At 40.3% G+C, this 26,689-nt stretch overlaps 1 protein-coding gene across 3 annotated transcripts; it reads right to left on the reverse strand.

Annotated features, from left to right (window-relative positions):
• Positions 1–446: 446 nt before the first annotated feature.
• Positions 447–25,273, reverse strand: mbd1a (methyl-CpG binding domain protein 1a). Of its 3 annotated transcripts, none has more exons than XM_058389978.1 (17): positions 25,139–25,273; positions 20,417–20,802; positions 20,143–20,268; positions 15,915–16,029; positions 14,425–14,888; positions 13,471–13,544; positions 13,343–13,380; positions 12,501–12,551; positions 12,349–12,390; positions 12,151–12,204; positions 11,972–12,037; positions 11,698–11,868; positions 11,072–11,377; positions 9,986–10,063; positions 8,963–9,043; positions 7,926–8,408; positions 447–5,802 (listed from the first exon to the last, which is right to left on the reverse strand). In XM_058389978.1, the coding sequence occupies exons 2-17, from the start codon at positions 20,671–20,673 to the stop codon at positions 5,332–5,334; spliced, it is 2,877 nt and encodes a 958-aa protein (XP_058245961.1). In that variant the 5' UTR covers positions 20,674–20,802; positions 25,139–25,273; the 3' UTR covers positions 447–5,331. The 3 variants fall into 3 exon arrangements, with proteins under 3 accessions (XP_058245961.1, XP_058245960.1, XP_058245962.1); XM_058389977.1 differs by having other exon boundaries at positions 20,417–20,805; positions 25,139–25,272; XM_058389979.1 differs by lacking the exon at positions 9,986–10,063 and having other exon boundaries at positions 20,417–20,805; positions 25,139–25,272.
• Between the last annotated feature and the right edge of the window lie 1,416 nt (positions 25,274–26,689).

The following is a 26,689-nucleotide window of genomic DNA, read 5'->3' on the forward strand; positions in this document are numbered from 1 at the left end:
CAATTTCAATAAAGTGTTAATCTGAATTATCATTCGCACCGAGTGCAGTTGTCATAAACACATTAACGTCGTTTCCATTTGCTATGCAAGAATCTACACCAGAACTGACATTTGATTATGATTTGTGTTCTTTCCTTAAGAACCCAATTCAAATAGTGCTGCAAAATCTGATGTAGTTACATGCTTGAGAACATAAATGTTAATGTGCTAAAATAAACTTACAAAACAAAACACAGATTTAAACAAACAAGAGGATTTAATAAATCTTTAAACCACTCATAGAAATCATGTTTTTTAAAAACTGGTGGTAAAGCAGGACCACAACGTAGTTATTACGCTACAGCTACAGTGTGTTCAAAAAAAATGTGGAGCTTTATAACCTTTTTTTTTTTTAGAGTCTTTAAATATTTTAATAAAAATATTTCAGTCAAAACCTTCGTTTTATCTTTTTTTTCTTTTTTTTTTTTACTGTCATGCCAGTGACTATACAAAAAAAGGAGAAAAGGGACACTTCTGCAAAATACTTTAAAGGAATGGTAACTGTATTAATTTATACACATTTTTTTTCTTTACATAATAATAAAATCAAGGAAACAGTCGTGGGTACGGTATAAGAAAGCAACCGTTCAGTGTTTCATGAAGGGCAAAGGCGTTTGAAAAAACCCATTTCCGACTTGCCGTCATTCATAAATGCACAAGCGATAAGGGTACCAACAATCATCCGACCATCTTAGGCCAGTTTGGACAGTTTTGGTGAATCAGAGGTGTTAACAGAGGACAAATCACCCAACTGTAACTTTGGTCCATGAGTCCCTTCATTTATATAGCATCACACACACTTCCACAGCACTGGTGAGACACATTTGTAGTCATAAAATAGCAAGGAAAACACCAAACTGCCCTTCGCGCTGCCGTTCTCCGGGACTAGAACGCTTCACCTCAGGACTTCCACGCTTATTCATTTCAAGAGCATCGGTAATGCGAATACTGAAAGACAACATGAAGCACGAGCAGCTTATTGACACGAACATGTGTAATGTTTTTGAAGTTTTCATTCAGTAGTGCAAGACACCAACCTAAAGTGTTGTACTGATGCTTCAGGCTGCGTTCACGCTTGGCTTTGTGTTATACAGCTGGGAGCACTTTCATGCTGACTGCCTGAATAATTATTTTCCATTCAGCGTGTAGCAAATTTCCTAATATCTGTTCGCTAACAAGACTGATTTCTTTTCACCAGGATGTTGTCCTTCTCGTTTGTTTTCTTCTCACTTGCAACCTGATTAACCAGGAAGTTAAAAAAAAACCCACTCACTATCACATGGTGCTCAGAACTTGACAAAAACCGTGACAAAAAATGCCTTTGCCAGCGCTTTCTGCGATGTCTGCATGTGAAATGTGTTTTGTCGTTTGAGAAAGAATGCCAAGTGTGAAAGCAGCCTTAGAGAACTTTTGTGTACCTGTAACGGAAAGTGGCAGTGGGGCGCAGAAGCCAACGCCGGACACAGTGTACTCAAGTGTAAAAATAGCATCATCAGCCAACACTCATGTTAATCACTAGCTAGAAAACAGTCTCCTGTCCCAGCTTCAGTAGAGCTTTTGGTTAACATCAGTCATCAGCTTAGGTTGTTGTTGTTTTTTTTGGTAGACTAACATTAGAGAAGACACAATCTGCAGAATACGAGTGTGAAGACCTCAGTGATTCTTTTACAGACAGGAGACAAATTAAAGGAAAACCCAACTGTGTTAGTAAGCTGTTGAGCCAACACAAGCTACTAGAACAGCTTAAATAGCGTGAATTCAACACCATCCTTCTCCTAAAAAGTTTGTATTTCGATGATGTTGATGGAGGGCGCTGTTTTAAAATTACAATTATCTGGTGACTGGGAAGGACATAGTGCGTGTTGTACATCAATTTCCGCCTCAGTAACCCATTCAGTGAGCCCTTGTGCCCGGTAGATGGGGGCGGAGTCTTCCTGGAAAAGACCACACCCATCAGGATTAAAATGTTTCTTCTTAAAGGTGATCTGTCCAAAAAAAATATTGAACTGATTTGCAGTGCCCATTCATCTCTAAAGGGATAATTCGAGGCAAATCACGCCCCTTCAGCTTACAAGCCATGGTTTTTTTCCTCTTGAATCTGTCACCCGTCTGTACTTTGTGTTACATTACAATCCATTTGGTTCCAACATGAAACCCCGATTGAGTGATTTGAACCGTAGCTGTGTCTCAGATTGCATACATTAACCTAATACTTAAAAATAGATTCAGTAGTTTTTAATACTTTCGGTAATATTTTCATAGCCGGATTTTCTCAATAAGATATTAATAAACCAGAATCTGAGGAAATACACTATATTGCCAAAAGTATTCGCTCACCTGCCTTGACTCGCATATGAATTTAAGTGACATCCCATTCCTAATCCATAGGGTTCAATATGACGTCGGTCCACCCTTTGCAGCAATAACAGCTTCAACTCTTCTGGGAAGGCTGTCCACAAGGTTTAGGAGTGTGTTTATGGGAATTTTTGACCATTCTTCCAGAAGCGCATTTGTGAGGTCACACACTGATGTTGGACGAGAAGGCCTGGCTTTCAGTCTCCGCTCTAATTCATCCCAAAGGTGTTCTATCGGGTTGAGGTCTGGACTCTGTGCAGGCCAGTCAAGTTCATCCACACCAGACTCTGTCATCCATGTCTTTATGGACCTTGCTTTGGTCACTGGTGCACAGTCATGTTGGAAGAGGAAGGGGCCAGCTCCAAACTGTTCCCACAAAGTTGGGAGCATGGAATTGTCCAAAATGTCTTGGTATGCTGAAGCATTCAGAGTTCCTTTCACTGGAACTAAGGGGCCAAGCCCAGCTCCTGAAAAACAACCCCACACCATAATCCTCCCTCCACCAAACTTTACACTTGGCACAATGCAGTCAGACAAGTACCGTTCTCCTGGCAACCGCCAAACCCAGACTCGTCCATCAGATTGCCAGATGGAGAAGCGTGATTCGTCACTCCAGAGAACGCGTCTCCACTGCTCTAGAGTCCAGTGGCGGCGTGCTTTACACCACTGCATCTGACGCTTTGCATTGCACTTGGCGATGTATGGCTTGGATGCAGCTGCTCGGCCATGGAAACCCATTCCATGAAGCTCTCTGCGCACTGTTCTTGAACTAATCTGAAGGCCACATGAAGTTTGGAGGTCTGTAGCGATTGACTCTGCAGAAAGTTGGTGACCTCTTCGCACTATGCGCCTCAGCATCCGCTGACCCCGCTCCGTCAGTTTACGTGGCCTACCACTTCGTGGCTGAGTTGCTGTCGTTCCCAAACACTTCCACGTTCTTATAATACAGCTGACAGCTGACTGTGGAATATTTAGGAGTGAGGAAATTTCACGACTGGATTTGTTGCACAGGTGGCATCCTATCACAGTTCCACGCTGGAATTCACTGAGCTCCTGAGAGCGACCCATTCTTTCACAAATGTTTGTAAAAACAGTCTGCATGCCTAGGTGCTTGATTTTATACACCTGTGGCCATGGAAGTGATTGGAACACCTGATTCTGATTATTTGGATGGGTGAGCGAATACTTTTGGCAATATAGTGTATCTTCGACTTAACCTTGAGAAATTATTCAGGATGTTTAGCACTGAGAGCTTATTCTTCAACTGGTTCAAAATCCAAACAGTGTTCAGCTCAGGGGAGACTAAACCTCTCCTGCTGTCAATGGAAGCCATGTCTTTATGTGCCACAAGGCCATCCTGCTCCTGCTTTATTTCCATGGTGCTTGATGGGGGAGGAAGCCTCCATCGCTTCATGGTTTATTCGGAAAAACATGACCCAGTTTTTTTTTTTTTTTTTATTCCATTTAAGTTTATATATTTTCCCCAGTGACCGTTCTGGCCATTTTTGGACACTGTTTAGAACAGTGCACAAGTATGTGATTTGAGACACAGCTCATATCAGATAGCAGTTTTCTTCTGTGCCAATACTATCATTACAGTGTTGCGATACTGAAGAATTAGGCTGAGAAAAATGGAAGCTGATACATACCCTAAGGTGTGTAAGGTTTTAGGATTACATTCTAAATAAAAGTGATTTTCTTGTTTAACAGTACAAAAAAGGTAAAAACAACACAAACAGCAGCACTCAAAACATCCTAGAGTTAAATGTGTATCATTGCTAAGCTAAAAGACGAAGCTTGGTGGATTTCCATACGGAAAGCCTTCGATCGACAAGAGCAAGGTGAGGTGCGTCACGGGTGAAAGCTAAGCAAAGACAGCAGTAAAAAGTAAAAAAGCGATACTAAACAGTTATGGACACCATCGATGGCCCAAGGAATCACTGAGAGGTAGTTAAAGGTTCAATGACTTCCCTTACTCTCTCCGCACGCCTGAGAGCAAATCGAGAACAAAAGCCACTAGGACAAAGACAAAGAAGGCTTAAGGGTTGGCCATGGATGAGCATCACAGGCTCCCGCTAAGGATGTTTTGCTACAGAGAGCTACGTAGAGACAAGGAAAAAGCACCATTAGAACAACGGCTCCAGAGTTTTCGGAGAAGACGTCAAATCAAACCAAGCCCTTAGAGCACCACTGTACAAAGTCACAGTACTATTCAATAAATTAAAAAAAAAAAAAAATCTCTCGAACGTCCAGGGAGTGTCCCGGGGAACTGACTGGGAAATCTCACCAGGAATATTCACTTCGCTTGCTCAGGCTTGCAAGCTTGCTATGCTGAGATGAATATCATCTATCCCGCCGGAGCCGTCACTGCCGGGAGAACTTTCAAGAACGAGCGCAGACCTTAAAGCACACTCCAGAAATTTTCCCAAGATAATCGAGTCGCCTCGGCCTTGCTCATTAGGGATAAATAGAAATAAATTCTATAAAGTCTAATATTAATCTTGACCTTTTTGTCTGATATTAATCTTTTAATAATCTATTTGTTCTGTAAAGCTGCTATAGCATGAAAAGCGCTATACAAATTGAATTGAATTGAATCACTGCCGATCCAATCTGTACTGTCTACTACGACATCAGATATAACACTTTCATGTAAAAAGAAGAGTACAGCTGTTTACTTGAAACTCAATTAGGATGGAAGTCGTTAAAGACTGATGAAGATTAAGTTGGAAAAACATCAGAGTATTCCTTTAAGGTTTGCTACCCGGAGTTTTGGCATTGTTTCCACATCAACACAAAACCCCTGCATTAATACGGTTCTAATGTAGGATGATCGTATTGACTTTATACACTTCACAATAAACCAGTGAACGGTAATGACTTTCAGATCTCCTCTTCTAACCGTGTTGATGGCAGACGTGCACCGGGTTTCATGCACTAGCTCTTAATGAGAGGGTTGCACTCCTGGCATTTCTCGCAGCAGTCCTCGTCCTGCGGGACGAGCAGCTGGCACAAGGCGGCGCGTGCGCACAGCAGCGGCTCTCGCTGCGAGTTCGCCTCGAAGCTCTGGTAGCCCTGACACACGTTCATCTCCTCTAGGTCGAGCAGCAGGGTCACTACTTTGCTGACGGACGTAAGGCGAGCCGGGTGGCGCTCGTACACGGCGTGTGTGGGCAGCAGCGGTTGGTTCTGCACGCTGATCTGGTAGAAGAAGTCCGGCTCGATCTGTAGCACCGTGTCAGCCATGGGAGAAAGCTTGGAGCACTGGAAGAGCTGCAGGATAGGGCCATTAGCCACCACACCTACCCAGTGTGCAGGGAGAATGGTGCGGCGCAGAGACGTCAGCAGCTCCAGCAGCCCGGAGCCCTGGATCGAGGAACTCTCAGTAGAGTCCGGAAGGCTGTAGACCTGTCACACCATGAAAGATACAACCAGTGGATTTTTGTTAGTGTGTAGCCAAGTCCTTGGTGCAACAACAACAACAAAATACAAGAACTATGTGCCCATGACTACATAAACAGCAACAGTTTTAAATGTTCAGGACTGATATCAGTTCAAGATGCCACCTAGGGGTTGTATGACTATTCAACTCAGAGCACATTTAAAAACAAAACAAAAAAACGTTGACCCAAATATCTTAAATTGATAAAATAACAAAATTGTGCTTTAGACTAGTTGAGCAGGGATTCCAAAAAGATAGTTGACTAGCCAAGGAGTCATTTTTGTCCACAGTTTAAACATAACTGGTCCAGATGTTTGTTAGTGCAATTAATTGCTCAAAATGATGTTAAGCTGCATCTGACTTTGCAGCCATACACAGACTACAAGTGTGGGTGGTGGTAGCTCAGTGGTTAAGATGGACTACTGCTCATAAGGTCATGAGTCCAAATCGCTAAGCTCTTGATCAAAACACTTAACCCTTAACTGGTCAGTTTACAGAAGGCTTATCTAAGCAGCTCAGGAAGAGGATATCTGCCGAACATGATGATGTACATTTCTGGCTTCAGAGCTTTTTCAATCTGCTGTTAGAGTTAATGAAGAAATAAATAACAGTGAACAAATCAGTGAAATGTGCTTGTTTGGACAACCTGGAATCATTTACTATGAAGCACTGAAGCTCATGTCCATCAAAAGAGCCTTTCTCCTTATAGCTCAGTAACCAGACTTCCAAGAGAGAAGTCTACAGGAACGTCTGGTGTCTTTTTCCAGGTTCATAAAGACCATGAACTCCTCTGGCTTTGGTGCCATCTGAAATTTGGAATGCTGTTTTTTTCCCCACCACTGTAGTCATCGAATACTGAATATATTACCTGTCTGCTTGATATAACTCTTAACGCTAGCACATTTTCATTGTAATGCAAGCGGGCATTTATCTCATTTTAGCACCTATTCCTTTTCAGCTCATTAAAATCCTGTTGGAACGTTGAACATCATTTTGCTTTATTTCTGGAAGCGTGAATCCTGCATATAAGGATTCTGAATATATTCATCCTCCAGGATTCAGATTCTTCATGAACTTTGGCATGTACACAGATCAGGCATAACATTATGAGCAGTGCCAGGTGAAGTGAATAAGACTGATGATCTCCTCATCATGGCACCTGTTAGTGGGTGGGATATATCAGGCAGCAAGTGAACATTTTGTCCTCAAAGTTGATGTGTTAGAAGCAGGAAAAATGGACAAGTGTAAGGATTTGAGCGAGTTTGACGAAGGGCCGAATTGTGATGGCTAGACCACAGCTCTTGTGGGGTATTCCCGGTCTGCAGTGGTCAGTATCTATCAAAAGAGGCCCAAGGAAGGAACAGTGGTGAACCGGTGACAGGGTCATGGACGGCCGAGGCTCACTGATACACGTGGGGAGTGAAGGCTGGCCCGTGTGATCCGATCCAACAGACGAGCTACTGTTGCTCAGATTGCTGAAGAAGTTAATGCTGGTTCTGATAGAAAGGTGTTAGAATACACAGTGCATGTTGGGTCAGGGCTGTTTTGGCAGCAAAAGGGGGACCAACACAATATTAGGCAGGTGGTCATAATGTTATGCCTGATTTCTACAGTTTGTTTAAACTCTTAATTTATGCGTAAATTTCCAAAAAGCAGCACCGGGGGTCAGCGTATCAAAGCAATGACAAGTTTGAAGAACCTGTAGAAGCTTTAGAAAGATAATGTTTCATGTCCCAATCATGCATAAAGCGTAAATTTAGTTCTACTTAGCAACAATTTTTGTAGGTCATGCCTCAATCCCATTTAGGTTGAATAAATATGTTTTGTATGTTTTTGCTTAAGGTAATCGTCAAATCATTATTACTATAATTAATTATATGGTTTAATGTAATTATAGCTAATAGGGAATCCTAGCCTATTGAACATACCGCAATATTAACAGAGAAGAAATATGATGCATGAAACTCTATTTTCCTTGTAGTAAACTTCCTAAAATTCCCATCTCTCCCTCTTGGTGATACGTATTTGCACACTGTATGGAAATTCAAAATAAATGCATGAAATTAATGATTAGGGATCTGTGCCTCACCTCAGGTGATGGTGGTTCGCCCTGGCATTCTGGCTCATGGCTGGGAGGAGCTGTGGGAGGAAGTATGGGAGGAGCTGTGGGAGGAAGTATGGAAGGAGCTGTGGGAGGAAGTATGGAAGGAGCTGTGGAAGGAAGTATGGAAGGAGCTGTGGAAGGTACTATGGAAAGAGGTATGGGCGGAGCTGTGGAAGAAGCCATCGGTGGAGCTATGGGAGGAGCTGGAAGGATCTGTGGTATGGTCGTATCCACCTCGACCAGCTCCAGTCCATGATTCCTCAGGAAATCGCTGAGCCGGAGAGGCGGCCCGTTGCTGCTCAGGACCTCGGGGTGCTGCTGAGGGGCAGCTTTGCCCAGCACATCATCCAGCATCAGGGGGGCGTGTGTGCCTGGCAAGGCACTCAGCTGAAGTGGAACCCCATTAGGCAGGACTGAGCTGATCAGCTGAGAACCATCAGGTAGAGCGGGTACAGCGTACACAAGTCCCTATAGACACAAAATATATGAGCTGATATAAATTGCTTAAATATCCATCCCCATTATCGTAAATCACTTGTTTTATTGTTATTGAATAATATTTTTACCTCACTATTAAAGAATTACACACTATATAACAACATAGACTAGTATTTTATTTGAAACATTCTATGCACTGGGTTCCTTGAATTCTCTGACGCATTTCTGTTGCATTTACACTCATCAGACATCGACCTCGTCCTTCAGGTTTCTCTATTCCAACTCTATTATGCCTATTTTTAAATACAGCCTATATTGTATGTAGATAGACGGACTTGAAACTTTCGTTCAGCTTCCTGGAATTGGCTTTACAAATATTCTTACATATCTGATGAATGTCAGAGATGTTTATCTTCAGGAGCTTTTCACATATCGACTGTAAAACACTGCTGCTGCGAGTGTGGTTTTTAGTGACAGACACGGTATTAATACGGTCTGAGAAGTACACCGAAGCTCTGATCTAAACTGAAACATTAAATACGAAATAATCCTAAGCCTCGGAGATCTTATTGACAAGAACTTACTGGTGCCTGGGGAAGCTCAGGGAACTCCACCTCCACAGGCTGAGGTGCACTGCTCCTGATCATATCGAGGTCCGGCCCATCCTAAAACAGAAACACAAAGACCGAAGAGTTTACGCAGATCAGTTGGGTTACGTTATGATGTAATGAATAAACTGGTTCATAAGGCATTTTCCTGAGAGTGTCCCTGGCATCATCAAGTCTTCTACAAACATCTAATTAACAAGCATAGCACAGCTGAGCGGTTGGTACTTTTCACAGTGCTTAATGTTTTGTCATGCTCATGTCGCTGGATAGTTCATATCATGGTATTACTATTTTCTAGCATGTTCTGTGTGTATATTAACCTCAGTATGCTCAGCAATGCTTAAAGACTGAGTTGTGGTGTGATATTTCTGCCACATCAATCAAACAAAAAGCCTTTTACACAGTGCCATAAAATTACATACAGAGTTTTTAAATGAATTAACAGGCTCTAAATAACAGAGTGTCCAGGAAAGAGGAAGCTTTCGCTTTTACATGTGAAACGGCACTGATTTCAGCGTGCGTCAGGTGATTCACATCCCGGGCTTCCTGTGCTAAAGAAATGCTGCATGTAAAACTCATTTCACATTTATAGCGGGACCCAATGATGAAAGAGCCTTGGATATGCCGGGGCCATCATTCATAGGAGGGCAGATGGCGTGATGTGTCGTATAATGGCGATATACTGAGAAAATTTGTCAGTAGTGATTTTGGGAACGTAACTTAATAGCACGCTGCCATCTAATGGACATGAGCTAAATTACAAAAAGATGCAAAAAAGGGGTTTTTTGACAAAGCGAAGGATATTTAATATATGTATATATATATATATATATATATATATATATATATATATATAAACTGCTTGTTCTGAAACTGTGTAAAATGGCAGGCTATGTGGGACAGTCCCGATTAAATATGGCCCACTGCAAAGTTTTAATTGCTGAGTGCTGCTTTAAATCAATCAGCAGATATTATTTTTTTAGATCAGGTGTGTCTAACCTGAATGTAGTTGTTTGAGTAGAGCTCTTCAGACTCGTAAAAACCACTGCTGCCATCATCACACACCACAAATGGGTCCTGTCAGAACAGGGGCAGGAGCAAGCGTGAGCAAAACCAGTTCATCATCTAAGCCAGTGGTTCCAAAACAGCTGGGTTGATCGTGTACTTGTTAATGAGCTAGAGGACCTTTTCTAATACAACTTCACTGTAAAAAACACTGACACAGGCCTAATGAGCCTTATAGATGGTCACAGAGTTAATAACAAACATCGGTCATCTGGTTCAGATCTAAACACTGAGACTCTGACAGTAGAGACCTGTAAAATAATTAAGCTTTAACATAAATGTCTGAAATATTATGCAACAATCAGTGCTTTAATCAAGCAGGGTGGTGTGGTTTTACCAGCTCCACCACCAAAAAGCTCATTCTTTTCCAATATTAAGTGTTTATTCCTCTTATTCCACAGCAATCTGGTACCACAAACAACTTCTGTTTATGGACTCATGCAACATCATGTTGTTTTAATCCATTTATAGTGATGTTTATTGTCAGGGAACATCCAGGAAAAGCTTTTTTGTCATCACATAAACATTAGTTGCAGTAAGCAGCAGTACTAACACTGGAGAATGAAAAGAAATGTCTTCTTAATAATAATAAACCTTCACCTTATCAATCTGGAGCATGTAAAAATAACAATTTATTCAAACAAATAGATTAATCTAAACCTTGCTGAGCTGCTGGTATAAAAAAATTAATCAACACTTTCTGAATAATCATGTCGGAAGTGGTACAATATGCTTTAATGGCTGGACGTAATAGCTGTAATTTAAAATATGGAAATATTACCATATTATTGCTGCCTCTAGTGAAGTGTTCATATAATTTTCGTAAGTTTATTTGTATATGATTTTCTTGTAAAAAATTTGTTTCTTAAATTGTTTCATGCCAGAAGTTAAAGGGCGGGTTAAAATATGGGTTCTGAGACGAGACCAGTTGAGATTCAAATCTTTATAAATAATAGAACGAGCATTTATACCCTTTATCAAATCACTACTTCTTATATCATTGTATCACGTTTCTCTCACCTGCTCCAGGTCGCCTGGTCCTTCGTCCTCGATATCAGGATCCGACCCCTTATCCTCTTCTTCGTCCTTCACTCGTTTAAAGTGGTGCCCGTGTTTCTTTGGCCTGCCCCTTCGTCCTTTCCTGGGCGAATGCCTGCCTTCGTATTTGCCGTCGTCGTCGTTTTCGTCGTCCGTACAGTATTTGCTGCTTCTTGAACGACGCTTCATCTTCCTCCTCCCCCAGTGTCTGCCGTGCTTCCGGGAGCTCGGCTCGCCCTGTCCCGAGTCCACCAAATCGACAGAACGGGCGTATTTAAGTGACCCTGTCTGAAAAAGAGATACCTCTTATAGCAAACACTCGAGATATTCATGGCTATACTGCTTCAAGAGGTCAGTAAGAATCAACAGAACCGTTAGATTAAATGGAAACTACATCATTTTATTCAGTAGAACTATTAAGATTTTCAACTTAGATCTATCTATCTATCTATCTATCTATCTATCTATCTATCTATCTATCTATCTATCTATCTATCTATCTATCTATCTATCTATCTATCTATCTATCTATCTATCTATCTATCTATCTATCTATCTATCTATCATGAATGCGGCTGATTATAGTAATGATGTAAAACAGTGTTTACCTGAAGGCGGGACCGGACCTGACACTGTCGAAACCGACATTTCTGCCTCAGCTTGTTAGGGCCGCCGTATCTGGTCTTGTCCAAGCAAAAATCACATTTTCCACAGTTCTCGTTACGAAGGCAGGCTTTACACTGACCGCACATTCGACGTTTGCGTTTCCTTGGACCACACTAACCACGGCAAAGACCGGGACAACAAAACAGGTCGTTTATATAGTGGAACAAATAACACTAAAGAATACAAGATATGAAATGTGATTAATAAAAAACTCACATCATCGTCATCATCGGGTCCGCCGTCGGGCCCGTCGTCATCGTCATCACTGTCCTGCTGCACTTCCTAAACAAACATACTGCCTGTTATTATGTGTAATAAGGCACGACGACATTACACTTAAGTATTCAGTATCAGTTTTGTCTGATCTAGAGCAACACCAGGCATGAAAATCTCACCTTCTTAATCTCTTCCTTTTCCTTTTCCTGCTGAGCCATCAATCTGAGTGACTTCTGCAGATCAGACAAAAACAATTAGGCACCGGCAAAAAGTGACCGTATCTCGTAAAAGTCTTACTCTGCCTCATTAACATGTTACATCTTATAATTATCTCTTTATGAGATATGATTTAACCGACGCTCTGCTTTTACACTCACAGAAGAATGGCGTCTCTTCCCTAAAGAGGGAATCTTCTTTTTCTATAAAAAACAATAATTAATTAATTAATTAATTAATAAACAAGCAACGTCTCTTTTTTATTTTTTTTATAACTCTAGAAACAACAATAAGCTTTTTAAAGTAGACTTACAAGGGAAATGTCATTTTTGGAGTTTCCCAGAATCCACCTATCTTGTCCTACCTTAAAAAACAGAATCATATTAAACGCGCACAAAAATGTGAACATCGGAGCAAGGACATGTCATTGAAGCACTTTTACACAGCACCCAGGGTTTTATTTATTTTTTTGCTTGTGCTAATATGTTTTTATCAGATCCTCTGGGTGTGGGTTCAAGTGGATTTTCTCCCTTTCATCAAAGACGCATCTGAAAGCTTCCTACGTAACAGCTCCCCCTTGTGTACGGTCTGAAAAACGGAGGGGAAAGAAGAAGCAGGTTCATGAAGTGAAAAAGAAAATACACTCTCACCTCAACTAGCTCCAGATTGGTATTGACAAAGTTGGCCAATTCAGCCAATTACAAAAGCAGGCCTCATTAAATAATTATGAATAAAAACAGACTAAGACAGAGTAAGAGTATTATAATCAGAGTATTAATGCTCTATAATACATGGAGGAAGAAGAATGAAAAATCTCCATCCTATAAAAGGAATTAGAAAAGGAGAAAGGCACCTCCAATCTGTAAAAGAGCTGTGATTGATCATGAAAACTTTAATTTCTGTCAGTTCTATTCTGCATGTCAGTGGACTATTAAACCCTCCTGACCTCCTCACCAAACCCAGGCACAGGACATCATCCCTGGTTGTTGTTCTGACAGGAGGCGTGGCCTGCGCTATGTGACCGCCTCTTCTAATTTGCCTAACTTTGAATACGGTTCAACCTTTTCCACCACACCTTGAGTTCAGTTCTTTCTGCTCTTGAAAGAACAATCCGACAATAAGATCTTAAAACAATTATATGCTGAAAATATTTACCTTCCTGAAGATGATATGAGGATGCTGATTTCTCCTTGCTGGAAAAAAAAACAAAACGGGTTTATTCGATCTTGTGTACTGAAAACGTGAACAGAACAAACAAAAAAAGAATAAAAATTTTCACACACGTCTGCATTTTCGACACAGCAGCTGCTTCCCACTTCCCATCCCAGGGTATTTACAACCGCAGTTTGCACAGCCTCTGAAATAAAAAGAAAGATGTAACCAAATTTCAGCCAAAGAGAAAATACAAACTATAAATTTACTACAAGATTTCACAGAAACAAAACTGATCTGCTGATCTAGGAGAAAGAGTTTTAAAAAATGCTTAAAAGAACTTCCTACTGATCTCATCCCACTCAGATCCTTCTCTACTTATCTTGTTTCCATCCCACCATCCATCCATATCTACTGGCCTGCTCACAATCTGTCTGTTTTTCCGTCATCCTCCTCGTCCGGATGCCAGTTAACCTTCTCTCCCTTTCACTTTCCAGGCTCTGCTCATCATCCTTCCTTCCTCCTCAGAAAGGATGCTCACCATCCCTCCTCTTGAACCTGCTTACTATCCTTTCATCTTTCCTCCTGTCCACCAATCCCTCTCCATTTTTAATGTTAAAGTTCTAGTATACTCCTCACATGCTATATTACTAATCCTGATGTACGTAGCCCTGTTAGCATGTTACCCTGAGGAAAAACACACACTTTAGAATAATTTGACTCTCACAATTGATGGTAAAATAATTATTTTCATTATCTACATTTAAATGTTTGGACGTTAAAAGAAATTCGGACATGTTTAGCTTCGGTATAGCTTGCTGATCTCCTGAAGCAGTATAACCCATCTTAAGCACTTCACTCATTTGACTGTTATTATAATTAGTGGTAGAAGTGCTACATAATAAAATAATTGTTCCATATAAAACAAGATCAGCAATCAGCAAATCCTTGAACAGCGCTGGTATATCTGCAAATCATCTTAGAGCATTAAAGCAAACTGAGAACGTCTCGAGAAGCTTCACGCTAGTTCTTTTGGGAATTCACCATTTTGCCATGGCGAGCAAAGCATGCTGCATGTTACTCACTCGAGAGGAGGAAGGCCATGATCCTTGATTCCTCCTTCAGGGTCCAGCTGTGTCGCGGGGTTTGGATGGAGGTCAGTCTGGCCATTTGGATAAGGTGGGAAGTCACTCTCTGGGGTTTTGATGGGGCTAACCGGAGCCAAAGAGGACTGGAGCCAGGACTGAGATACCGAGTTGGTTTGAACTGTCAGATCATCCAGTTTGAGCGAGGGTGAAGGACTAGGCTGTTGGAGGATGGTGGGGGAGACGGGAGTAAGCTCTGGGGGGCTTCTGTAGGAGCTCTTTAGAGGTGGAGAGATGGACAGTGGTATAGGGATGAGGTGGGGTCTCTGGGGGCTGAGGGGTCCGTTCTGAGGCGGCGTGCTTAAGTTCTCAGAGGTTCGAGCGTTGTCCAAGTCCGGAGTTTTGGCCCTGGAGGAAGAAAGCCTCGAGCGCCTGGTGCCTTCTTTCACACGAGTTTTTCGGCGCTGGAGAAACCACAGATGGTAAAAAGATAATGAAAAACAAAGAGAATGGTGTAGTGTGAGAACAAACCAGGAACAAAGAAATAAACATTTACACAAAGATGCCTTCACTCGATTCTCATTGTCTTACTCTTAACTTAAATCTCTTCATCTTATTCTCATTAAGACCTCTACAAGAACTAGAGAAGTACTTGGATGAATTCCTGTTTTCATTACTGCCGTAGAGCAGGGACTGTGGGCATGACGTGGCACATAATGAAAGATGAAATAAAATCAGAAAAAAAGAAAAGAGCATAGCTTTACAGAGCTTTAACCACTTCTGTAAACTTGCTGGAACTATACTACTGGAAATATAATCGTCTCCTAAACATATTACTTCTAATAAACACTTACAGTGTCCTACACAAACCATTACTAACATAAGATAAGATAAATACACAAAATATACAAAGTATATATTATATATATACTTTGAGTATATATTATATATATACTTTGAGTATATATTATATATATATATATATATATATATATATATATACTATATATATATATAATTTTCAACCTGTTATAAAAATATACAAAAATATACGGAATAATAATAATAATATATTATAATAACATTATTACTATTGTTATTATTTACAATACGTTTAAAAAAAACAAAATATAGAGGACTATAATACTACTACTACTAATAATAATAATAATGAATTTTATTATAAAAATAGAGAAACTATAAAGAAAAGTGTCCTTGTGTTATTGCACATTTACAAAAAGATGAATACGTATGGCTCCCAAATATATTTATGATTTTGTTCTAAATCAGTGCTGAGTTTTAAAAAATCGATCAAACTTGATAATAACAATAATAAAAGTCCCTAAAAAACATCGATTTTAATTTTCCATCTTGGCTCCACATAAAGAAACACACTCAAAGTTTGTGAAAAAGGCCCTGAGGTGGAAGTCTATCCAGAGAAACTATAGCTGATTTTACAGATGACAAAAAACCTTTGGAATATTGTTTACCTTTCTGGGGGTAATAGCATCCACAAACTTTCCTTCTTTATAGTCAAAGAGAGCCAGGTCAGCCTTGAGGTGTTTGGCAAGTTGGACTTTACTCCTGAAGCGCACGCCTTTGGGACTGCAAAAAGAATCAGAGAGAGAAGAGGCTTTGGTGAAACATACTGCATTTCTTTCAGACGTCACTAAAGAGTAAGGCGCACCATCTACATGTTGTCTACTTGGAGGAAAATTAATACACGTCACTTTGACAACATTTTTTATTTTTTTTACTCACAATATATGGCATTTTGCAGACACCCTTATCCAGAGTGACATATTTATCTCATTTTTATACATCTGAGGGTTAATGGTCTTAGTTCCCTAGCACCTTTTTTGTATTTTTGTATTTTTGAATGCCCTCCCTTACAACTTTTCACCTTAATAATTGAAATTTTGCATGAAATTGGCATCAGCAAACAAAGCATTTTAAGCATATGAATGAAGCGATCCGATCCGAAGGCCGGCTAAGTTGTTTGCGTCAGTGGAAAGCCAAGCGAAGCCAACCGAAGAGAGTTTGTCTGTCTGTCTATCTATCTAATCTAATCTAATCTAATCTAATCTAATCTAATCTAATCTAATCTAATCTAATCTAATCTAATCTAATCTAATCTAATCTGTCCATCCCAGAGGGAAAACACTATATCATATGCGATTTTATATTGATAGTTTCTTTATTTTGTCATCAGAATCCAAGTTTTTATTATTATTATTATTATAGCACTCTGTATATTTTTGTTTATTTGTATATTTTTATTAACAGATTGTAAATAATAATAACAATAATTATTATAATAATTATTATTATTGTTGTTCTTGTCTTCTGTATATTTTTGTATATCTTTATAATAGGTTATAAATAAGTACTATTACTATTACACTATATTGCCAAAAGTATTCGCTCACCTGCCTTGACTCGCATATGAACTTAAGTGACATCCCATTCCTAATCCATAGGGTTCAATATGACGTCGGTCCACCCTTTGCAGCTATAACAGCTTCAACTCTTCTGGGAAGGCTGTCCACAAGGTTTAGGAGTGTGTTTATGGGAATTTTTGACCATTCTTCCAGAAGCGCATTTGTGAGGTCACACACTGATGTTGGACGAGAAGGCCTGGCTCTCAGTCTCTGCTCTAATTCATCCCAAAGGTGTTCTATCGGGTTGAGGTCTGGACTCTGAGCAGGCCAGTCAAGTTCATCCACACCAGACTCTGTCATCCATGTCTTTATGGACCTTGCTTTGTGCACTGGTGCACAGTCATGTTGGAAGAGGAAGGGGCCAGCTCCAAACTGTTCCCACAAAGTTGGGAGCATGGAATTGTCCAAAATGTCTTGGTATGCTGAAGCATTCAGAGTTCCTTTCACTGGAACTAAGGGGCCGAGCCCAGCTCCTGAAAAACAACCCCACACCATAATCCCCCCTCCACCAAACTTTACACTTGGCACAATGCAGTCAGACAAGTACCGTTCTCCTGGCAACCGCCAAACCCAGACTCGTCCATCAGATTGCCAGATGGAGAAGCGCTCTCTTTGGCGACCTCTTCGCACTATGCCCCTCAGCATCCGCTGACCCCGCTCCGACAGTTTACGTGGCCTACCACTTCGTGGCTGAGTTGCTGTCGTTCCCAAACACTTCCACGTTCTTATAATACAGCTGACAGTTGACTGTGGAATATTTAGAAGCGAGGAAATTTCACGACTGGATTTGTTGCACAGGTGGCATCCTATCACAGTTCCACGCTGGAATTCACTGAGCTCCTGAGAGCAACCCATTCTTTCACAAATGTTTGTAAAAACAGTCTGCATGCCTAGGTGCTTGATTTTATACACCTGTGGCCATGGAAGTGATTGAAACACCTGATTCTGATTATTTGGATGGGTGAGCGAATACTTTTGGCAATATAGTGTAGCTCTGTGTCGTGTTATGTAGCTCTGTGTTGTATTTATGTAGCTCAGTATTATGTTTATGTAGCTATTTGTTGTTGTTATTTAGCTCAGTATTATGTTATGTAGCTCTGTGTTGTTTTATGTAGCTCTGTGTTGTGTTATGTAGCTCAGTATTATGTTTATGTAGCTATTTGTTGTTGTTATTTAGCTCAGTATTATGTTATGTAGCTCTGTGTTGTTTTATGTAGCTCTGTGTTGTGTTATGTAGCTCAGTATTATGTTTATGTAGCTCTGTGTTGTGTTATGTAGCTCAGTATTATGTTTATGTAGCTCTGTGTTGTGTTTATGTAACTCAGTGTTGTGTTTATGTAGCTCAGTGTTGTGTTTATGTAGCTCAGTGTTGTGTTATGTAGCTCAGTATTATGTTTATGTAGCTCTGTGTTGTGTTATGTAGCTCAGTATTATGTTTATGTAGCTCTGTGTTGTGTTTATGTAACTCAGTGTTGTGTTTATGTAGCTCTGTGTTGTGTTTATGTAGCTCAGTGTTGTGTTTATGTAGCTCAGTGTTGTGTTATGTAGCTCTGTGTTGTTTTATGCAGATCTTGTTCCAGAAAAAACACAAAGCATAAACTTCTGCGTCCTGAATATCAATATGGACCCAGTCTACCATTATAGGACTTTATAACATGCACAGAATTTTGTTGCTTGCATCTTGCACTATTTGTAATTTTGTATTTTGTAATTTATGCCTTTTTTGTGTCCTTATAATTTATAGCATAGTCTGCTAGGAGGATTCACAAAGAATTTCATTGTAAGGTGTGAAAGACTTTGAATTTAAACTTGAAGGCATTTTACCAAAAGGGATTTTTATAAAACACTGACACTGGAGACTCCTTCCTTGTTAGGTCTCCTTACAAAAAAAAAAATACCTTACTGTAAAAACAATTGTTTTGTATTTGTTGTTACTGTAGAAAGCTGTTACTGTAGAAAAAACTAAGACTAAGTCGACCCTGTGATTTGCCGGGCAGCTGCACTCCTGATGTTTTGGAAAATTAATCAACTCCTTCTGTAAGAAAGTACAGACTGCCTCAACCCAGATTCCACAAGTGTCAGAAGGAGCTCACTCCCAAAAAAGGTTTAAATATCACATAGAATATGTTTAGAACACTAAATAAATAAGCTTTAGTCAGTTTCAGCATTGGAGTGGCAGAGAGACATCAAGGACCATCACTGAACAAAGGAGTCTGGGACCCTGATTACCATTTAAACAACAGTATCCCCCCGACCATTTGGGTGAAAAAGCCAAGGTGTGTGTGTGGCCATGATTACTATTTACAGACGTCTGGCTAAAGGACAGTATCACCCGGCCATTTGGGTGATACTCAGTTCTTACACTCAATTTGCCTACAAAGCGATTTAAATTTGTTCTGGAGGTGAGTTCTTAAGGTGAAAGTTTCTATGGTGAAACTAATTTTCCCATTAGAAATAATGTAAGTGCAGATAATCCATAATCCATAGATAATCTAGGAGGAACATGGTTTCGTTTAACTGTATACTGCATCAGCTATATATGGTTGAAGTGACAATAAAGCTTCTTTGACTTTGACTTCTATTCCAACCTCTTAACTTACAACATTACCATTATGACCAATACAAAGCGTATGTAACCTGTACGGCTGCTTACAAAGAACTGACCCAAGCCAAGCATTCCATGTCAAGGCTCATCACAGGAAGTCGTGCCACCAAGCTTGGGCTAAAAATAGAACAGATCACCCACGCCACCAATCTGTCAAAAAAACGGCCGAAAATTCACCTAGCTTTTGAAGGCATGCCGAAGGCAACGTTGGTATTGTCCCTTTGCTTGGCTAACATGCTAACATGTTTTGAACGGCTTTAGACGTACGCGCAACTTAGCCGGCGTTCGGTTCTGGTTCGGTTTGTTCGTATCCCAAAAATGCTTCGTATGCCGATGCAAATTTCTTTGCAAAATATCAATTCTTAAGGGAGGACATTCGGATGCCGAGGTTCCAGTGTATTTTGTCGCTGCCTCACTGTAATAAACTTTTTCTTCATTAAGATCTTCGACGCCCTCATTGTTTTATTTTCTTACCCTTCTGACCAGAGAGATTTGGGAATTCAACAGTGTTAGAAGTGACTATATCTCCTAGATTGTAGTCAATATCAGAGGTGTTAAATATTATATTTCCTCAGTGTTAGAAGTTAGCATCTTTAGCTAAAAGGAGGAAAGGGTTAAAATAACAGTGTATAGGATATGCAGACTATCTAAAGGCCAACGTGAGCACTCTACCTCAGGTAATACGTTGCGCTTTTGCCCGCACGCCAAAAGATCACTTTTCGCTTCCAGCCACTTCCCAGGTCAGGACAGTCCACCCAGGCACAGTTGGCGGACACTGACGGCCTCCCTCGTCTCCGCCTGTCACAAACAAAAGACGGTATGTGTGTGACCGTTAACATGTAGTCAGCTTGCAGATCTGTATTTCACTTACAATGTGATATTTAAACACAAAAGCTATTAACATGCTTAGGATATGTAAGAGAAAAAAGTTTAAAAAAGGACGTACGCAGCATTTTTGCCCCTTCGGTTTCTTCGCTCGCTGCTCCTGTCAATCTCCACGCCTTCATCACCCTCGTCTTCACAGTCCTCCAACGGCTCCAGCCAATCAGGAGGCGGCTCCGTCTCGTCTTCGCCCGGATCCATGACCGCAGGGACGGATGGATCGTCCTTCCCGATCGGAAGCGTGTCGTCCGCTAAAGCGGGTCCTGCCTCATCCTGCCCTTTCTCCGCATGTTCCCTCAACTCTTCCGTCACACCTTCCATTAATCTCACGCTCTCAAGCCGACAGATCTCGGCTCATAGCAGGAAGACTGAACGCCAGACGGAGTCACATCCTTTTACCTTGTGACGGCTTCAGACCGCAAGACACGTAGATGCAGGCTGCATTTTGAACTGCTGAGGGGGAAACGAAGCAGTTTAACTACATCAATAATCTATTTTTATCAATCTGCACTCGATCCCTTCGCTGTTTCTCTCTCAAAACCAAAATATTATCCCAGTTGCTTTGGCAGATACTGGGATGATTAATGAATCCTCTTACATGGAATGATGTTAAATTATTAACTAAATTGCCAAGTTCAGAGGATTTCTGCAGGTCATTTGAGGCCTCTCCTACTCCTCTGTATTGATGAAGTAGAAACAGAACTGCCTCATAACATCTCCTAGCATGGATGTGGTTTTTTATTATTATTATTATTATTATTATTATTATTTTGAGTCAGACGTGAGGAAACGTGTCTCAAAACCCTTCATCATTTTATAAACTATACTACCAATAGCTGTTCAATGGTAATCACCTGCAAAAAAAAAAAGAAAGAAACAAGGAAAGAAAAAGCCAAATTATTAGCTAGGCCCTAACATTCACATCTAGGCTAGGAAGACAGCAGCAATAAAAAGAAAGCCCTCATTCTAAAGAGGTCCCTTTGCACGGCCTGAGGCTAGCACAACACGCTCGACTGCAATGTGACGGAGAATATTTAGAGAAGCGAGGGGGAGGAGGGGAAAATAATAAAAAAACACGAGCGGTTGCCATGGCGACGGTATCCCAGTGAGCCGGGCAGAGACGTGCAGGGAGGCCAATAAAAGCGGCCAACGTCTCGATATCTGCGACGCAGCGCAGCGCCATTACTACGGCAAATGTAAAAAAAAAAAAAAGCCAGCCATGACAGAAAAACACACACAAACATGCCCAGGGTTTATTAAAGCAAAATACAGATTATAGAAAATCTCTTCCTCTTGTTACAAAGGGGGGGGGGAGAAAAAAACAATTAGCCTTGTTCACATAAAACCCTAGCCTAATCGGTAGATGATTAAGGACATGGACAGATTTCAGAATCACCCAATGAGAGGTAACGTACAAAATTAGCATCATGACATCGACTGTATCTGAGACTGTCACTGAGACCGTATTGCCCCAAATACGTGCATTAAGCCTATATTGCCACAAAAAAAAGGACAAAAAATATATATACTGTAACAGACACTATTTAAGACTTCACTGATTTATTTCGCTGAAGTGTAATATTACATTCGACAAGCTATTTATTGCTGCAACCTAAATGACCTGATCTGCAGTGACACTTATAACAATTTCCTGTCTTGCAGTAAACATCTGCATTAATAAGTTTATTATTACGATTCAGTTCATAACAGGGATGTGCTGGGAAGTGTAATCGAATCTTCAGCTACATCTCCCTCGCACTGTGTGACTAATAATTTCATTAAAAAAACTAATAAAATACTTCAGGTTAATAGTACTGAACTGTAGTACAGAGTAATGAAACAGAACGTAGCTTAAGAAGTATTATTATTAACCGAACGTCATCGCCGAATTGTATATTTGATGCGGCGTCACTGCATATTTCTACCCGTCAACTCTAACTGTATTTATTTTGTTCTATTTCTAATCATATGCTCTAAGTTTTTTATATTATGCACATATCCCCCAAGACTGTGATCTCAAAGAGAAGGCCATGCCACATGCCATATCCTTACTGTATAATATTATCATCTCCAAAGCCTTGCCTTTATTACAAGTATTATTAATCATTACAGCACTGAGAACACAATGAACAAGCTACAGTATGCAAAGCAAGAGCATATAGTGCTGGCCCATCTTTCTGTGGAGCTTTTCCTACTATTAACAAACCCCCCAAAAAATCATTTTAGGGGTGAAACGATCCAACAAATCGATTTAAGAGGCAAGAACTGAAACGAATCGATGCGACAATCATGAATCTTAGCAAAAAAAAGGACAAGCAAGTGTAAAAATAAAGGGAAAACAACAGAAAAAAGACAAAAGTGTAACAGAAAAATTAATGTAAAAGGAAAAAAAGGATAATTTATATTTTTAAAGTGATGTATAAATAGTCTAGCAGAGTGATTTTCCCATTTTAGAAGATTTTAGTCTTCTATGCGTTATCGTTGTTCGCAAATTAAAGGTAGGTCTAGTGAAAAGTACTGAAATAATACTGAACGTTGATCAGAAGTATCACATCACAGCAGATTCAAAACTACGGTCCAATATCAAATAGTTTCCTTATAAAGCAAAATCATATCATATCGTGTGAAAGCTATATCCCTAATATTTATCTTGAACAAAGAGGATTTTGACTACAGTGTATTAAATGCTGCTGCAATCACAGTATAAAGCTTTGACATGGCATTATAGCATTATAGACTGCGTGCACGCTGCAGTGTGATAGACAGGATCGACGTATAGTACTTTTATATTCAGTCTAGATTTTGCAGCTGCAGAATCCTGCAAAACGCCTCATCTAGGTAACAGACAGAACAATAACAACAGTTACTTCCTGTACGCTTTCTGCCAAGCTGTGCACTTTTCTCACGTGACTGCTAAAAAGTCCAAATATCAAACTAGCGATCCAGCAAACAAGCATTACTCATTATCGGCGCATGCAGAGAGAAAAACGCCGGATCTTCAGCAATGAAACTCTTCATTTTTGGATCTATTAAATATCCAGCTTCTCTCAGAATGTGAACACAACCGAAAGTGCTTAAACGTCCGTGTCATTTCGTAGATTCTTCGTAACCGATCACGTCATCGTGCACACATGAATGATACACCGATCACTTATGGTCACAGATCTACTCTGAAATATTTGACGTTGTACCAATGAAATGTTTTATTCCTTTACATCCAAAAAAATTATTTTTCCGAAACGATATCGTTTCTATAGCAACAGCTCATTCAGGTTGACTTGAACGATGGATGCTGCACATAATCCAAGTCTAATGAGATTTTTTCACGTAGATTTTCGCAATCAATTGCCACAGATTAGCGTCACGTTACGCACATGTTTCATACAAAACAATTAACTCGGACACTGATCGTTGTAGAATGTAATGCAACATCGCTTTTATTTATTTTAATATATCATGCGCCCTTTCCAATACGTTATCGTTTCTATGGTAACGGCTCTTGACTGGCAGACAATGTTCAGAATTTAAGACGAATAAGAGATGAACTTTTTCATACATATATATATATATATGTATATTTACCCAAACAGCTAAACCAGTGAAAGTCTAGTGTCCTGTTAGAAATCTGATGTTGTGGAGACAAAATGTTACTAAAATTGCAAAAACGGCGTTCAGAAATATTGCTCTCGTCCAGGTTTTATTTAATATTGACGGCACGAACTAGATTATTTCACAAATTCATATACAAAATACAAACAGAAATGGCACAAAAACACCAATGTATGCAAGCTAACTACATAAAACTGTTGTCACCGTGCTGTACACTGTATTTTTCTTGGGAATATATTTCCCACTAATATTAATTTTAATCTCTTTCTGATGACATGCACAAAACTGTGCCATTCACAAAAGTGCACAAAATACCAACATCCTGGTTTTATTGTTTTGGTCAGTTGTGTAACATTTCCTGTATGGAAAGTGTAAATAATAGCGACTTGTGTGAAGTGTAAACAGCTAGGTTTAGCTATGTGTTGCTAACTCCGAGTGGGTCAACATGACAGACGTGGGGAAGTTTCAGATTTGTTCACTGACATAGAGGAATATCTCTTTTGGGTCAACGGAGGCAACATTGTGATGAGTTGCAGGAAGGGGGGAACAACAATTAAAAGCAAAAATGCATTAGGGGTTAATCTTGTGAAGATAGTATTAAATGGCTCGTGCACTTTCTAGACAGCTAGCTAGGGCGACCCTCGGGACTTGCAAGCGCGTGCAGCGGTGCAAACATTTCTGAAGCGAGGGAAGGAGCCGAGTCACGCGCTGCTTTTTTTTTTTTTTCTTTTCCTTTCTTAAAGATATCACACGCTAAACAACGAGTGACAAAGTGACAACAAAACTCAGTTGTTTTGTTCCAGAGCCAAAGTTGAACAGGAAATCGCCGTTCTGCTGTTGTGTAGTGGAGAGTGAAGCTCTCAGCCCCCACCAGTTTCTGCAATCCCAACTCTCCCTGCTCTCTTTTTCTCAAGCCCCGCGTGCACGGAAAAAAAGAAGCATCGCTCTCCGATATCCGATGTCTCGCGCACGTTAAGCTGTAGACGTCTCGAGCTCGCGCGTATGCTTGATTTATTATTATTATTATTATTATTTAGCGGCACGCGCGAACACAACATGCAAACACAATCGCTCGTTGCGCTGAAAAAAAAATTATTATATAGCACAGGGAGGGGGTGGAGAGGGAGAGAGAGAGAGAGGGAGAGAGAGAGAGAGGACAGAGGACATGGACTCTTACCAAACAACACGTCGAGCTCGCGCCGTCGTTGCCGACCGTTCCGAGTGTCTCCTTCGATTAGCGATACTTTGCGCACGCTACTGAGCATGTGCGAGCTACCGGGGGAAGTCCGACGACTACTTTCACGCAACAGAAAAAAATACCCCAACGTCGATCGATCGGCTCTTTCACGCAACTATTCTCTTATACAGCGTGTTCAACGCATCGTGCATGATCGCACCGCCTCACCGTTGGCTTAGTTTGCAAATAGAAAACGTGCACGTGAAGTCTTGTTACAATGTAGTACACACCTAATAACTTGGAACCCAAACGCTACTGAATTCTCCATTCTGATTGGTCAGATGATGGTCAGCTCTGACAGCAGTTGAATTCGACCGACAATTGTTTTAGATTTAAACAATAGGTTTACATTGGTGCACATACAGTCACATTGAATGGTTCCACCTCATTCACAGGGTCATGCTGATGATACATCTGAGTCGCTGCTGCTTTTAAAGGTGCTGTTATTTAACAAACATTGATGTGGTTAAGACATTTATTCAGCATGTATAGAAGGAGTCTCCACTGCTGGCGCCGTGTAACAACCAGGTTAGAGCTTGCAACAATTAATTCCCAAACTTCACCCAATGAAAGCCAAAGCAAACACCTACTCATCAATTTGCATCAGTTTGCTTGTTTATTCTATTACACTGATAATACAGTGCACTGCTTGAGGATGTAAATGAACATCGCTCAGGACAGTTAGCTGGCTAGGTTTGTTACTAACGAAAACAAACATGAAGGCGTCCAGGTTTTTTTTTTTATTATTATTATTATTATTTTACCGCTTCGCAAATTGATCATGCCCCCAAGATGAAGAATCCAGCAAATGATCAGTTACAAGACAAGACGAATTCAGCATAGAGTTTTTTCCCCCATAGGAAAGTCTTCAGGACTAATAGGTGCGTTTACATGGACACTTGTAATCCGATCGTAACAGGACTAGAAGCACAATCAGATTAAAAAAGTGTCAGGTAAACACGTCAATTCGGATGGAATGTGTTCCTGGAAAGTTCTGCACATGTGCAATGACGCAAGAATGACGTATGACGTATGGATGTTTTCGTGGACTGTGCGCATGTCAAAAGATCTAATCCGATTCTAATCATGTGTCATGTAAACGCACATAACAATCTGATTACTTTATACCGTGTTCATGTAAACGCTGCGATCGGATTCGTCAGTCTGATTGAATTCAGTCCGATCTGATTAAAAAGTGTCCATGTAAACGCACCTACTGATAGACAAGGATGAACGTTTCCTCAGATCATTCTAGTCACTCACCTAGACATTAGAGGTCTAAAATGGATCATGTAATACATAAATTGACTTTTGAAACGCAATAGTCAAAATTACAACATAACAGTGGAGACAGTACACAGATTAAACACACAAAAACTAACTGCCTCTGCACTTCATTATTGCTGGGGGAAACCTTTATAATCTTTAACCCAGAAAGGTTCATGTAATGTACCTTCAAAACATTACTTTGAAAAGTAATTAGTAATATTA

The sequence above is a fragment of the Hemibagrus wyckioides genome, linkage group LG05 (genome assembly GCF_019097595.1).
Source record: "Hemibagrus wyckioides isolate EC202008001 linkage group LG05, SWU_Hwy_1.0, whole genome shotgun sequence".
In the NCBI taxonomy this organism is placed as follows: Eukaryota; Metazoa; Chordata; class Actinopteri; order Siluriformes; family Bagridae; genus Hemibagrus; species Hemibagrus wyckioides.